Consider the following 15,470-nt stretch of genomic DNA (forward strand, 5'->3'; position numbering starts at 1 on the left):
CCCCCCCCCCCCGCAAAGGAGGCAGGGCTTTTATGAATATTTAGTTTCTTTTTCTCGCTATAAGAATGTCTTACTGACTACAAGAAATTTCTAAAGTGTAGCATAGTATCCAGGAACCTAAGAATTCCTGCCACTCTCCTGGCACTTACGGTTTCTACTCGTGAATTCTTTCAAACAATGTATGGAAACATCAAAGAGCAGTGTGGAGTCTCTGTGGTTTTGGACTCTACCTTTTTATTTTACATTATTGAAAGCAAGTTTCAAATGGGTTCATCATTTTCAATTGTCTTAGCATTTTTTTTTTTTTTTTTTACGTTGAGCACTTTAATCCTAGCACTCAGGGGATGTCAGACAATTGGAAAAAGGCTCAACAACATGTACTATTGATACAGAAAGAAACAAAAGAAAAGAGTAGTTTTGAAAAAATCAGTGACTGATGTATGTTGTGGTGGGTTTAAAAATCAAGGGAACAATATTATGGAAGTAAAAAAAGATTTATTTATTTATTTATTTATTTATTTTGGTTTTTCGAGACAGGGTTTCTCTGTAGATCCCTGGCTGTCCTGGAGCTCACTCTGTAGACCAGTCTAGTCTCGAGCTCAGAAATCCACCTGCCTCTGCCTCCCAAGTACTGGGATTAAAGGTGTGCGCCACCACCGCCAGGTTGTATATGAACTTTTAACATTACCTGCAACATTGGGATAAACTTTTGTTAAATCTTAATTTAGACTCTAGACTAGTTCCTAAAGTTCTTATTGATTATTTTTATAGAAGAACAATGAGTACAGGTCCTTTATCTTTTCTTAATTTTGATTGCCTTGAGTCTTGACTTGATGCCCCCTCCTAGCCCCAAAGGAGCAAGTAGGAAGTATATTTATATGCACACACCCCCACATGCACACACAAACACACAAACACCTTTTGATGCTTTTCACACATAGTTTGGCTTAATTTAGTCTCCATACATGTTGTAGTGTTAATTTGTTCTGGAGGCTTATCAGGACCTGCTGTGGTGGTTCCCACTTCTTTCCCCCCTGGCCCCTTATTTTGATCTCTTACATCCTGGGATACGCCATCTTGAATTTGTGAGTGATATTACCCAGCTGTCTTCTGCTGTTTCTCATGCACCTTTAAATCCCTCAGCACTTCTCACTTCTCTCCATGCTAACCAGTCTGTCCTCTTTTCTCCCTTCTTCCTCAGTTCTCATTTTTTTTTGTTTGTTTGTTTTTGTTTTGTCACTACAGTTCCTCAGGGCTTTTGCTTCTGTTTTACGGTGGTGACACCTCTTTGGATCTTAATGTGGATGCCAAATTTATTTCTAACATTTTTATTTTCATGCTCCATTAAGTCCATAACTCCAGCTAGTCTTGCATAGTCTTCCTTCACATTCTGTTCAAGAAATGAGCTGGCCCTGATGCATTGGACTAAGTTTTGTAAGTCAATGGATTGTGTTCAACAAAGACGAGTCTCCTTGTGAAACACTCTTCAGTTCTCAGGAGACTCACATGAATAGCCTTTCTTCAGAAAGCTTCCTTCCAACCCCCAGGAAGCTGTAGATGTGGGTAGGATCCCCATCTCTGCAGTTTTGTTCTTTGCTTATCATATGTGTTCGCATATATTTCCTAGAGAGTTTTCCTATGTGATGATGATATGCTGACTGGAGACAATTGTTCACTTCCTTCTCTTTCCCATTCCTTTCTTCCCTTTCTGTTCCCCACCTCTTAGAAAAAAGTATTCCCTTCCCCTTCTTCTATTTCCTTTCCTTCTCACATCTATCCATTTTCTGTTGTTAGGCTCAAAACTCTTCAAGCCCAGGAGGACGCCCGGCACAAAAACTCAGAGAATCGTCGATCTGAGAGTTTAAAAACTGATCGTCGAGGTTCAGCCAAACGAGCCTCAGACTCACGGCCCCAAGGCGTGGTGTCCAACTATGAGAAACATCTGCAAAATCTGAAGGACGAGATAGCTGTCTTGTCTGCTGAAAAAAATGGTCTCCAGGGAAGGTCTGACAAACTCTGGTGGATTCTTTCATTGCTTTTGATTGTTTTTTTTTTTTTTTCTTTCTGAGTGAGTAGTAAAAGTCTTTACAGAGAGAGAGTACGAGAGAGTGGAATCAAACCCCCAGTGGCTTGGGATGCTCCCATTTGTAAAGAGATTACCTTTTGGAATTACATCTTTCTATCTAGGAAAAATGGCTGAAAGCCTTGGCTTTGAAACCAGGCTCCTGTGAGCTGGCTCTTTCATGGAAAGTCCATGTTGAAAGAGTGTTCCACAAGACAAGGATCTTTTTCCCAGAAGCCTAGGAGTCCAGTGTCTAGTGACTAGAGATGAGTGTTCATTTTGCTACAGTGCATTTTTTTTTTGGTCTGTCTTTTTTGTTATTGTTTGTTTGTTTGTTTTTCCCTTGAGACAAGAAGAGTCTCTTTTTGTAGCCTGTAGCTCACTATAGAGTCAGGATTGACTTGAGATTTGCAATCCTCCTGCCTCAACATCTTGATTGGTGGGATTCCAGGTGTGAGCCACCTGGCTGGCATGTCCTCTTTTTCTCTCTTACTCTGTATGTATGACCGTGTATATGTTGTTTTCATGAAATCCCTCCCATTCAACATGACAGCCAGGGCAGATGAGTATATCAGTGTCAGGTGAGAGCAAAGCAGTGCAGTCTTCCACTCTGCATTTCCTGTCATTCTCTAGTCCCCTCACCCTTCAGGCATCTAACTGAGGTTCTCGAAGCACTGGCTCCAGACTAGCCCCGTTTATCTAGATGCTTCTGGAGTCCTTCCGTAGTGGAGGCTCTCCTCTGTGCTCTACTGATGTTGACTGGTATGGAAGAGCCAGTGGGAACGCTGGAAGTATTTGCCCTGTAGGAATTGGCAGCACCAGGAAGGGAGATGGCGTTCTCCACTCACAGAGTCTGCTGATTGGCTGGCTGCTGGCTGTGATTTGCATAGTTCTTTCCCCCTAAGACTTCCCTTTGGGGTCTCAAATGCCTTGGGGCTGTTGCTCTGATAGTCTTAACAGTTTATTTTGCTCTTGATAGCAGTCCAGGTTCAATCACAAGGTCCTGGGAAGTAATTGGATGCTGTGTTAGTTCAAGAAACCCTAGCGTCTGACTTGAGCGCTGACTTTGGCCCTCGCTGCAGGAGTTGCCCCTAGTAGGTCCTTGAGGGCTTCTGGTTTCCCCTTTGAGAAAAGACCAGTGCTGGAGACACGGGGTAACTAAAAATATAAATTGAGGTGCTCCCAATGAAAGGGCTTTGCCAATTCCAATTCATTGTGTGAATACGATGTTTTGTTTCTGATTTCTGGGGGCCTTGGAAGCTTTTGGAGACAAAAATGTGCCCTCCTCCTGCCTTCCACAGGCCTAGTGGGGAGATGATCCCCGCAGGCCCCTCCCCTACTCGTATGTGTGGGGTTGTATGGCTCCAGTGTGGCGTTTGTGAAGTATGTGCTGAGAAGAATACTTGTTTAGGAAGTCCAGGAACAAGGGAAGAGTGAATCGGCCTTTCCCTGCTGATTCTTGTTACTCCACAACCACAGGCCTGCCAGGAGCCGGTCTCCTAGCCCACGCACCCACAGCCGCCGTCGGGGCCGCAGCCACAGCCGCAGCCACAGCCACAGCCGCAGTCGCAGCCGCAGCCGGTCCAATAGTCCCTGCACCACAGTGGCCAAGATCAGAAGCCCGTCCCCAAACCATTCCAAAATGTCCAGCGTAGCTCGCAAAGCTGCTCTCCTGTCCCGATTCAGCGACGCCTATTCCCAGGCCCGCCTGGATGCTCAGTGTTTGCTGAGGCGTTGCATCGACAGGGCTGAGACCGTGCAGCGGATCATTTACATCGCCACAGTGGTAAATGCGTCCGACTTCTGCAGTCCTTGAGGCGGTGGGAGATCACAAAGTGAATGGTGTGACCTTAAAAGGCTGGTGCATCCTGAAGTCACTGTGGAGGGAGGATTCCCGTCTCCCCATCAGTTCTGTATCTCCCTTCTTTTCCTCCCATCCTTCCATTAGATATATTTGGGAGCTTTTGGTTTTTCATGACTTAAAAATATCGTATACATATCACATATATTAATTATGTTGATCAGACATCTATTGCCCTGCTCAGCACACAACACAAGACTATCTCAAATGTGTCTGTGTTAAACTGATGGATACCATGCCTTTTACAGTATATGACTACATTAGCACACAGTAGGGCTACTGATTTAAATGATTGTTACTTATCAATCTTCTGCCCATCTTAGAAGACTAGAGGATAAGTTGACTCATTCTTCAATTTGAGTTATTTACAAGTAACTAAAGTTGACAAATGTCAGCTATTTGAGTTTCACAAAGTTAAAAGATAACTTAAAATATAGTCCTTGATTTCCAAAGTGAATACATTTGTCCTCTGGGAGGATGGCATCTTAAGATCCCATTATAAGAATAAAAACGAAACAAAATAAAACAAAACATTGTGTTAATATGAGAGCAGACATATTAGAAATCTTGGCTCTACTCATTTATGCCAAACATCAGCCAACTATGGGCCACACTGGGTTGTTTCTAAAACATCTGGCTTGTGCCTATGAACTAAGAATGAAGAATGGTTTTATACTTTTAAAGGGGTGTAGCAAAAAAATATGAAGTGACAGAGATGGTAGCCAATGAAGCCAAAAGCATTTACCATTCAGTGCTTCATTAAGAACCTGGCTTATGTAACTAAGGATCACTTATTAATTTGGTTAAAGCTGTATGAGTTTAGGGACCATGTTTTCCTTGAGAAACTAAGTCCTACCAGTAAACATTGAGTAACAGGTATGGGATAAAGGCTTACTGAGTTTGTAACAGGAATCTGGGATGAATTGTTTTCTCTTATTGTCTTGGGCAGCACCACCGAATTACTTAGATCCTTGGGTCTGCACTGTCCTGCTTATGGCTCTCAGTTACCAATACAAGGCTTCCTTGTCTTAAAATTAATGGATTGTCATGTATACCTCTATATACTTTTAAAGACTGACAGTGGTATCACCTCACAGGTCAAAGCCATGTTTGACCAACTGTGTTTAGTTGTCTGGGCGGTGGTAGGATGGTGCATTTTGAACTCGTCCTGGATCCTTTCTCTGGGCCTCTTTGTCTCCTCTCCTCATCCAATTAATGTGCTGCGTTTTCCTGTGCAGGAGGCATTTCATGTAGCTAAAATGGCATTCAGGCATTTCAAAATGCGGGTGAGGAAGATGCTGACGCCATCGAATGTTGGATCCAACGACTTTGAGACTGCAGTCTCCGAATATATCGTTTGTCACCTGGACCTGTATGACTCTCAAAGCAGTGTCAATGTAAGTCTTCCAGTCTCTTGTGAGGAGTGAAATGTGGCTGATGAGGACATACCGGATACTGATAACTCAGGAATCCATCTATATATTTGATATTACTTGTATGTGGTGGAAGAGAAAAACGTTCAATTTACCCTGAAGCACTGGTCCCTATTTTTTTTTTTGCATGTATATGCAAGTGTGGTATGTGTTTGTGTGTTGCATGTGTCTGTGAGGGTGTGCACACATCTGTAGAGCCCAGATGTAGACACTGGGTGTCTCTTTTGACTACACTCCACTTTAACTACTAAGACAAGTCTCTTGTTGACTTTGAGCTTGCTGATTTGGGTAGTTGTCCAGGGACCCTCCAGTCTCTGCTTCTTTAGTACCAAGACAGTTAGACTGCCATGGCCACCCTGAATTTATGTGTGTGTTAGGATTGGAACATGGGTCCTCATGCCTGCAGCAGATGCTTGATCTACTGGGTCACTCCCTTAGACATCTCACAGAAACATGTTCTGAGCTTTATAGTCATATTCTTTAGGTGGGTCTTTGAGATTGGGAGTTGAAATATCTTAGTTCTTTTTAAACATAATTTATTTATTTTCATCTTATGCACATTGGCATTTGCCTGCACATATATCTGTATGAGGGTGCCAGAGTCCCTGGGATATGGAGTTGAGACAGTTGTGAGCTGTCACGTGGGTGCTGGCAATTGAACCTGGGTCCTTGAGGAGAGCAGCCAGCTCTCCTAGTTATCTCTCCAGTCCTGAAACCTCTTAGTTATTAAGAGAAAGGGCTCTGGGAAATGAATGCCGCTTTGGTCTTGACTTTGCCACACTGCCTTGTTGCCTTCCATGTGAATTTAAACCCTCAGAGCTCTGGGCTTTCTAATCTCTGAAAGGAAGCATAGAGATCTTTGTCCCACAGGGTTACTGGGTAGGGTCAATGAAAAGAGGCAGGCCACTTGTCTAGTAAAATCTTTTTTTTTTTTTTTACCCCCTTTCCCTTTCTCCCTTTTGCTCTGGCCCCATTTGCTCCGGCCCATAGGTTCTTTATTTGTTTCTTCTTATGGATAGTTGTGAGCCACCATGTGATTGCTGGGATTTGAACTCATGTTCTCTGGAAGAGCAGTCAGTGCTCTTAACCACTGAGCCATCTCTCCAGCCGGAGCACAAATCTCGATGCGTAGTAAACACTGAATTTTTTTTTTTTAAAAAAGCTATTTTGCTTATGTTACAGTGTAGGGAGGGACTAGCCAGAGTTTTTGGCTGGTGTTTCATACATTTACTGGCAAAAGAAAAGCAAGAAGAGGAGATAGCTCAGCTTGTAAAATGCCTGCTATCGAAGCATGAAGTCCCAAGTTCAGATTCTAGGCACACACATAAAATCTGGGAGAAGTGGCACACATCTGAAATCACAGCATGAGGAATGAGAGATAGGTAAGTCTCTGGGACTCATTGGCTGGCCAGTGTGCTCCAGGTTCAAGGAGAGACCCTGGCTTAAAAACATAAGTATGAGCGATCTAGCAAGACATCCCTCATTAACCTCTGGACCCCACATGTGTGTACGTGCATATGTGCACACATGGACGTGTGCCCCTCCCCCATGAACTAATAAAGAAACACCATGAACCTCTTCCTTTCGTTGTTAAGAGCTATTTTTTTTTCTTGCTGTTAGCTTGCCAATTCTGCTACATCTTCTCTCTTCTCTCCCTACGAGCGAGCAGCAGCAACCTTCTGTAACACACTGGCCCCTTTCTGGATTGACTCACACACTCTTCTCCAGCGCCCATCCCATTCCAGTTGATGGTGGGATTCTCTGGATGTTGGAGCTTCTTATTATATATCTGCAGCCAACTGATGCCATCTTTTGTTTTCCAGGATGTGATCCGTGCCATGAACGTCAACCCCAAGATCTCATTCCCTCCTGAAGTTGACTTCTGCCTCCTCACTGAATTCATCCAGGAGATTTGCTGCATCGCTTTTGCCATGCAGTCCTTAGATCCACCCCTTGATATCGCATTTGGGGCAGATGGAGAAGTCTTTAACGATTGCAAGTAAGAGGCACCGAAGCAGGTCCTGAAAGATGTTCACTGTCTCTGCTCCCTAGGAAGAAGGAAAGGGGAAGAACCTAGAGAAATCAATAGCCACTCCCCTGCCATGAGTTTCTCTGTATCATCATCTGGACCCTCATCTTGGGCTCATTCTTCACTGAACATATTAGCTTTGTGGAGAGCTAAGGAGATATCTGGAGTCTGGCTGGAGCACTGGTTGTATTCTGTGAATACAACACAGTTTAAAATTTTTATTTTATTTTATTTTCTGTGTGTGGTATATAATGTGTGTGTACATGTGTGCGGATGGATGCTCTTGTGGAGGTCAAAGGTTGATGATCAGAGAGAGCAGTTCTTATTGCATAATTTAGAGCCGTGTGTACTCTCTCAAAGTGTGGTGTGTACTCTCCAGGCATTTGCTAGAAATGCACACATCTGCACCACACTCTGCTATTTTCTGCAGTGGTTCTAGCTCAGGGCTCAGGAGGCTGCGGTCCACAAGCTCCAGGCACACTCATGCATGCTGATGTGTACAAAGGGAGGCTCTGAACTCTTCTCTAGAACCATTAGAGTCGATCAAAATTCACGTGGCGAACATTCCTCCAATAAATCCGAAGTTGAAATAATCTGAACCATTCATTGAGTTTTGGCAAGATCTTAGCTGTAGCTCAAGATTACCAGCTATACAAGAGGAGAGGCCAAGCTAGTGGTTAAGAAGGACAGTTCTGGCCTCAAGCTGCCTAGCTTGAAATCCTGGCTCCACCTGTTTGCTATGTGATCTTGGATGTAGTCCTTCATTTTTATGTCCTTCAGTTTTCTTCTCTTTCAAGGCAGTGGGGTGAGGAATACTCTTCCCCAGGACTATAGAGGGCTAGCTAAGATAACTCAGATGGAGCACTTAGGATGATGTCAGACATTTAGGGAGTGCATAGAAAATATGAATTCTGGGTCTTTGTTTACGCCATAGTTCAGGGTAGGTAGCTGCCCAGCATTCTTGCAACCTTGTTAGTGAGAGAGACCATACATCTTTCTCTTGTAACAGGGATGGGCTTTCTGATTGGTAGAACATATCATCTTTCAGGTCTTTGTTTCCAGCATATATCCACTCTGGAAGAACTGAATGTTTGAACATCGCCCTGAAGTTGAGTCCTTTTCTTTACAGAAACCTTTAACACTTTCTATCTTTCTTTCTTTCTTCTTTAGAATATGGGTATCATCATTCAGATGCTCATCCATTTTGATTTGTGCAATCTGCATGGTTTGTAGACCACTGTTGGGCCTCTCTCGATCACACGCCTTTTACCTGAGGAATCCTATGGTCTTGTGTACCTGGTGGCTGGGCAGTTGAAGTTACAGTTCCTAACTACAATTGAATTGGATTCTGTTGTTGTCTCTCTGCGTCTAAAGGTCCCTATCTGTTGAGCCAAGCAACCAGGGGTTAAAAATATCAGGGGGAAAATATGAATATGTATAAACTATTTTTCTTTGTTGTTCCTTAGTACAGAATAATAATTGTCCTATCTTATTTATATTGTATCAGGTATTGTAAGTAATCTAGACGTGAGTTAAAGTGTACAGGAGGAAGTCCATAGGTTATGGAAACTGTAACAACATTATATATGTATGTATGTATGTATATATGTATGTATATATATATATGTATATATATATATGTATATATATATTATACGTTTATTTATAAAGTCTCACTATGTAGCTCATACTAGCCTGAAGTACTAAGATCAGATTGCCTTTAAGCCTGATCCTCTGTCTTAGCCTCTATTTTGTTAGAATGGCATGTATACATCCTGCCTATGAGACCATTTTATGTAAGGCATGTAAACATCTGTGGACCATGGTATCTGTTGGGTCCTGAAGCAATCCCCTGTGGATACAAGGGGACAGTGTGCTTTAGGGAGTCACAGAACACACCAAAGCATTTGATGCCTGGCATCCTTTCACAGGAAGCAACGACCGAAATCCCTTTCTTGGCCTCATGATACCATAGTTTTTCATGTGAAATGGGCTGGAGTCTCCTTGATGAGTTATTCTGATCCTTGTCCTGAGCACCACACTCTGCTGAATTTCCTTCCTTCCTTCCTTCCTTCCTTCCTTCCTTCCTTCCTTCCTTCCTTCCCTCCTTTTTCTTTTTTCTTTTTCTTTTTCTTTTTTTGGTTTTTCGAGACAGGGTTTCTCTGTGTAGCCCTGGCTGTCCTGGAACTCACTCTGTAGACCAGGCTGGCCTCGAACTCAGAAATTTGCCTGCCTCTGCCTCCCAAGTGCTGGGATAAAGGTGTGCGCCACCACTGCCCTACCTGAATTTTCTAACTGAAGGGTCAAAGAATTGGATAGAAGCACCTCTGCTGAAGTGGGCAGGGGAGAGGGACTCTCTCTCATTCCTAGTTATCCCTTGCTATGAAATTAGCTAAGTTATAGAAGTTCTTTTTTTATTAGCCTTAGAACACACCATTGGCTCATTTCAAACAAAACTAAGCTCGCTATTATCGTTTGCTGTTTGTGCCTTGACTAGATCATATATTTCCTCCGTCTGCATGCTTAACATACTTCCCATCCTCTGCCACACCCTCATGTATTCATACTACATATTGTCTTCTTGCACTTGGATTATTGCTCCAGCCTATTGAGCTGTTTTATTGGGTATTGTCACCTGTGGTCTTTTTTCCCTGCCTGCCTTTGAGTAAGTTTTCTATATTTTAACCAACTCACTGACAAATAGGTTGATTTGTGGCATTAGATTGGGGAGGGTGCTATTGAGATGACTTGGTGGTTAAGAGCACAGGCTACTCTTCTAGCTTCAGGGGATCTGATTTCCCCAGAAACAGCAGGGACATAGAACCCAGACATCATGTATGTAACAAAATGTCCAGACACATATAAAAATCGAGAGAGAGATAGAGATAGAGATAGATAGATAGATAGATAGAGAGAGGGGGGGTGGGGATATCTCAACATATTCATTCAGATACTCATTGATCTGTTAATTATCCTTCTTTGGATATGGCCACCTAGTCATATTTCAATTTATCCATTTAAACATTTCTTTAGATTTCTTTTGTTTTGTCCACAGAGATAGCATGAGAAATATTGCCTGGTATGAGAAATAGAACAGCCTAAGAACACATGCCATCTCCTGAACCAAGGAATGGTATCTGATCACTGTTTAGATCTAAGCGTAGTCAAAAAAAAAAATGGACTTTCAGTTGGTTTCCCCCTAGTTATGCTACAAAGCACTTAACTTCCTGCTGGTGGCCGTAGCCCAGCATCAGAAGGCTTGCCTAGCATGCACTCTGCTCTGGGTTTTTCCCTAGTATGGAAAAGAGTTTCTTACTATCTTTGGTCTCTGTTCCCACAGGTACCGCCGCAGCTACGACTCGGACTTCACTGCACCCTTGGTCTTTTATCATGTGTGGCCTGCTCTCATGGAGAGTGACTGTGTCATCATGAAGGGAGAAGCTGTCACCAAGAGAGGGGCTTTTGTACGGTGGCCTTGCATAGTGACAGTTCATCCCCAGTGTTTGCTTCACAAGTTCGAGAACATTTATAAACCCAAAGATTCTATAAAAGAAGTCCATAGAGTTGCTTGATAAGAGTTCATACAAAGGAGAAAGAGAAACAGCTGCTTGTTTTGGGACTGTCCCACAATTCTTTGTGATTCCCCTGGCAGTGACATCATCGCTGCTGTTGTGGATAGAGCTAGCCGTGGCTCACTTAGCTCCTCCATCTTAGAGATTTAGTGACATCCCAGTTCTCTACTTGGGGAAAATTATACATTTATTCTGTTTTTCTTTTTCTCCTTGGTATGATGTGTAGGGAAGGGAAGGATGAAGAAAACCAGGACAGAGGAAGTGGGAAGAAAGCCATTTGGCTTTGGAAGGGTGCTTCCTAATAGCTCTTGCTTATAGATGGTTTGAACATCTTGAAAAATTGAACAGCTTCCCAAATGAAGTCTGTGGTGTGGTGTGGTGTGGTGTGGTTTGGTGTGGTGTGGTATTTGTGTGTGAGTGTGTGTGTGTGAGTGTGTGTGAGTGTTGTATGTCTGTGAGTGTGTGTGGTGTATATTACTGTGAGTGTGTATGTGTGTGTGAGTGTGGTGTGTCTGTGAGTGTGTGTGGTGTATATCACTGTGTGTGAGTGTGTATGTGTTTATATATGCCTGTGTACATGTGTGTGTGTGTGTGTGGGGGGTGGTGTGCTGAGATTCATGGCCACCAAACTTTGGATATGCACATGCCATGATGTAGTAGCTACCTCAGCCTTTCCTAGGCAGAATCACAGGTATTCTGAGGGGAGCCCCTTTGCCCAGGACAAAGCAAGGGTGGTGGATTCTATTCCTGTTCTCTGAATTGGGAAGGGGAGTTGCTTTGGGGCTGCCCATAGCAGAGGATAGGGCAGTTTACTAAAGACAGACTTAGGATACTGGCGATTGGGAGTTAAAATTCCACTGTAGTGAAAACTATCTCCATTAAAAATGTTTTATGCTTCAAAAGCTGGACCCATCAAAATTGGATCTTGCTTATCTGATGTGTGCTCTACAGTGAATATTTTCATAAAACAGGATTCTTGTCCTTATAACTCCCTGTTAGAAGGTTTTTATTTTTTACTAATGGAGTGCAGTTTGGAAGGGAGGGAGGGGACTCAGTCACACTTTGTATGCTCAGGTCTGGTAGTTATTGTCTATTGATCTCTTCTCTCGTCAAGTGTGTCACCCACAGGACCTTAATGATTCACAATTAAAACAGCACACGAATTTGGTGCAGAGTCTTCTTCACGTGGACTCAGTAGCTGGTCAACAGAGGGCTCTTACTGCGTCCAGTGAGATTTCTTCCTTCTGTAATATCCATGCCTTCAGTGCAGCATCAAGGTGGTTCAGATCTAACCTGCATGTCCCACCCACCCAAGCCCAAAGCCAAGCGTGATTCCTAACAGCTTACTCAGAGAAACACTGTGGAGCACCAGAATGGGTAGCCTCAAGTTCATTCTCATGGGATTTTACTGTAGCAGCTCTTGGCAAATATTGGGTGTTGCAGGAAAGAATAGGAGCGTTGTTCACACTGGTGGTGGGGGGAAGGGCTGTCCTGTCATTAAAGCCTGTGGTTAAGCTCTCACAGACTCTTGAATCTCTCTCTCTCTCTCTCTCTTTTTTGCAGTGGAGCTCTGTGCGACCAGTAATGCGATGCCGTAGCAGGAGCTTAAGCCCCATTTGTCCTCGTAGTCGTTTTGGAATAAGCACGGTACATTCCTGTGTAACCATTCCTGCAGACAACCTCGTACGATGATATTTCCTATGAAAGGGGTGATTGCAAAGCCTTAAGTAGAAAGGGAAACTGTTGCCTTGATATGACCTATGTGATTTTAGTATTTATTTTTTACACCACCACGGCTAAGAAGTTTAGCATTCTAGAAAGAAATGGGAGTGCTTGTTTTTTTTTTCTCAATTTTTCTATTTCACTATTTCAAGGAGTAACAGACTTTACTTGTCTATGAGTTTTACTCTTTTCATCTTTGAGCAGGGTGTTAGATATCAGTTGGACATGTGGTCATGAGACATTTGAGTCATAGATCTGAACAGAGGTCCCTAGTTCCTTTAGAAATCCATACATGAATTTGGAGGAATTACATAAAGAGCCTAGACTGAACTATTTCCTAAAAGACAGTTAAGGTATTAATTTGTCCCCAGATACAAAGTAGGCATGATAAAATTAGTTTCCTTGTGCATTAATCCTTGGAAAGATTACTAATCTTCTATTTAAATTTGAACGATAACATAAAAATCATTTTGAAAACTCATAGTATTTACATCCTTAAAAATATCACAATGACCCACCACTGTTCATTAACTCACCAAATAGCATTCAGCCAATGTCTGTTAAATGTGGGGCTGGGCCACGATACCGATCTACTATTCCTTCAAGTGTGTGTTGTTATTTATATGTGTGTTGAGCCTCGTTCTCAAAGAGGATCCTGATGCAGGTCAAGTTGAGAGAGCCACGAGGTGTCGTGGTGTAATGTAGTCTACCATACAAAGACCTGGGGTGCTGAGGAAGCAGCTCACAGAAGCTGGCACTTGGTTAGGTCTTTGAGGATGTCCAGTTGTCACAGAGGGAGGAAAACCACATCAGAAATGCCTGGGAAGTGGAAAAGCTACAAAAAGGACACTGTCCTCTTGCTCTTGGGATTTTTACAAAGTGTAATCACGTATATTCACAAGTAAGTGTGTATAGTAGGTTAAAAAAAGGGCACACATATTTAGTGACCTCATAAATAAAAAGGGAGCCTTAAGAGCATCCTGATGGAATGTCTCCCTATCCCAAGAGGAGACGGTGTGTCAGAGGAGAGGGTCGTTTACATATTAGAGTTAGCAGATGGTGCCCCAGGCCCTGGAGGCTTGGACTTTGGACTCTCAGTAGAAGTTTTATTCAAGAGGAGTGTCCCCTGCACTGAGTCCTGAGACATGTATACACCCCCTTCTCATTCTCATTCTTCGCTCAGGGAGGACAACATAGCTTCAGGTATAGATGAGGATATATAATACATTCTCAAAGATGAAACTGAGCCAACTTTTCCTCTCTGCCCAGCTGTCTTTCCCTTCACAGCTGGGCACCTACAAGATGAAATGTAAATACTTTGGTCGGTCTGTCTTTCCGGCTTAAAGAAGGCCTCGATTTCCACAGAACTTGTCTTTTTTACCTAATAAGTTTGAGAGGACAGGACAGGAAAGAGGCATGTAACTGGTATCAGACTTGAACTTTCAGTGTGGTAATTTTTGCTTAGTGAAGGTGAGCTTTGAAAATTAGTTTTTCTTGGATGCCCAGAGCCTTCCTTAGTAGGACAGGGTTTAGACACATGGCAACGTTTTATAAAGAGTCTTTGAGCTTAATATCCCAATTTTAGCTCTTATTAATTATGTTAAAAATTTCTCTCAAGCCGTTGAACCCAACTTTCAACCAACAATATAATTTAAACCAAATTAGATATGTATTTACTTGACAAGCACAGGGAGACTCAGGCCATTTAGTCTCTCAGAGCAACAAATTGGGTAGTTTTAAGAATTAACCACGTCTGGGTAACCTGCCCTCTGAGCTCGTCTAATCTACATTGCTCTTTTACATTTTTAGGGCTCTCGAAGTCGAAGTCCTTCTCCAATAAGATGCACATTCGCTAGTAAGTGGCACAGTTAAGGCTGCACAAGTTCTCTGTCTGCCTTTTACATGTTCTCTGGCATATGCCACATTGTGGAACAAAATGATTATTCCTGGGGAATGTCTTTCCAATTCACCCTGTGCATTTCATCTCTGGGCCCTCTCATTCATGGTACTTGGGTTGATCTCATGAGTTACAGAAAGAGATTTAACTGCGGTGACCCATGAGTGGTTATTTCTTTTCAGTTAGGCAGTTCCGAAGAATGTGCAGAAGGTGACCATAGTAACAAGCTGTCTGTTTTTCTCCCTAGGGTATTAAAACCACCAGCCATGTTCCTTTGCCACAGTTGGAACAGCCAGCTTCCTCAGAGCATCCACCTGCCTGCCTTGTCTGCCTCCGACCTCGCTTAACATGAAATGAAAAGGCAATTCTGTGTATCACTCTGCACAGAGCATTCAGTGCTGTGGTTCAGTGCCTTTGTAACTCTAGGTACATAGCAGTTCATCTTATTTTATAGGAGCAAACTCCATTAATTTCATAAAAAAACAATTATATAGGCATATAGGATCATATTCATTTGAACCTAGTCCATTTCAAAGATATGGACTTCCCTCCCAGAGTTCCGGGGGAGCTCTTTCATAGTGACTCTAGGAGCAAAATTCGAAGTTATTATCCAGCTGAGTCCCAAAGAAAGGACGAGAGATTTTAGTTTACAGATCAGTCATTAACACTCCCATTGCTAATGTCAGATTTGAGCTTCCTGGAAAGCTTTTAGTTGGTGTTCCGATCCCTTCTTAAGGGTTCAAAGGCAGCCGTAGTCATTCCATTACCACGTACTTAGGGCAAATGGAGACAGTAATAAGACTAATTTAAAAGGATAGAACTAATTAGCTTGCTTCTCTCTTTGAGAAAGCTCATGGGTTTCCTGTTTTATATTCTCTCTCTCTCTCTCTCTCT

At 42.8% G+C, this 15,470-nt stretch overlaps 1 protein-coding gene across 7 annotated transcripts in view; it reads left to right on the top strand.

The window, feature by feature from the left end:
- Spata18 (spermatogenesis associated 18) overlaps positions 1-14,972 on the top strand; it is a 32,493-nt gene extending 17,521 nt beyond the window's left edge. The window contains exons 6-13 of one of the 7 annotated variants that reach the window (XR_004110772.1): positions 1,795-2,004; positions 3,542-3,848; positions 5,162-5,320; positions 7,180-7,355; positions 10,726-10,899; positions 12,072-12,334; positions 12,521-12,604; positions 14,489-14,507. Coding sequence is in view for 3 of the 7 variants with exons in the window: in XM_031342713.1 (XP_031198573.1) it covers positions 1,795-2,004; positions 3,542-3,848; positions 5,162-5,320; positions 7,180-7,355; positions 10,726-10,849; positions 12,521-12,640; positions 14,489-14,534; positions 14,824-14,831 (1,150 nt within the window). In the remaining 4 variants the exon portion in view is untranslated. Of the gene's footprint in view, positions 1-1,794; positions 2,005-3,541; positions 3,849-5,161; positions 5,321-7,179; positions 7,356-10,725; positions 10,900-12,071; positions 12,335-12,520; positions 12,641-14,488; positions 14,536-14,823 lie in introns of those variants that run through there. The other 6 variants (XM_031342713.1, XM_031342714.1, XR_004110774.1 and 3 more) reach the window with 6 other exon arrangements.
- The last annotated feature ends 498 nt before the right edge of the window (positions 14,973-15,470 follow it).

The sequence above is a fragment of the Mastomys coucha genome, unplaced genomic scaffold, assembly GCF_008632895.1.
Source record: "Mastomys coucha isolate ucsf_1 unplaced genomic scaffold, UCSF_Mcou_1 pScaffold22, whole genome shotgun sequence".
NCBI classification, from domain to species: domain Eukaryota; kingdom Metazoa; phylum Chordata; class Mammalia; order Rodentia; family Muridae; genus Mastomys; species Mastomys coucha.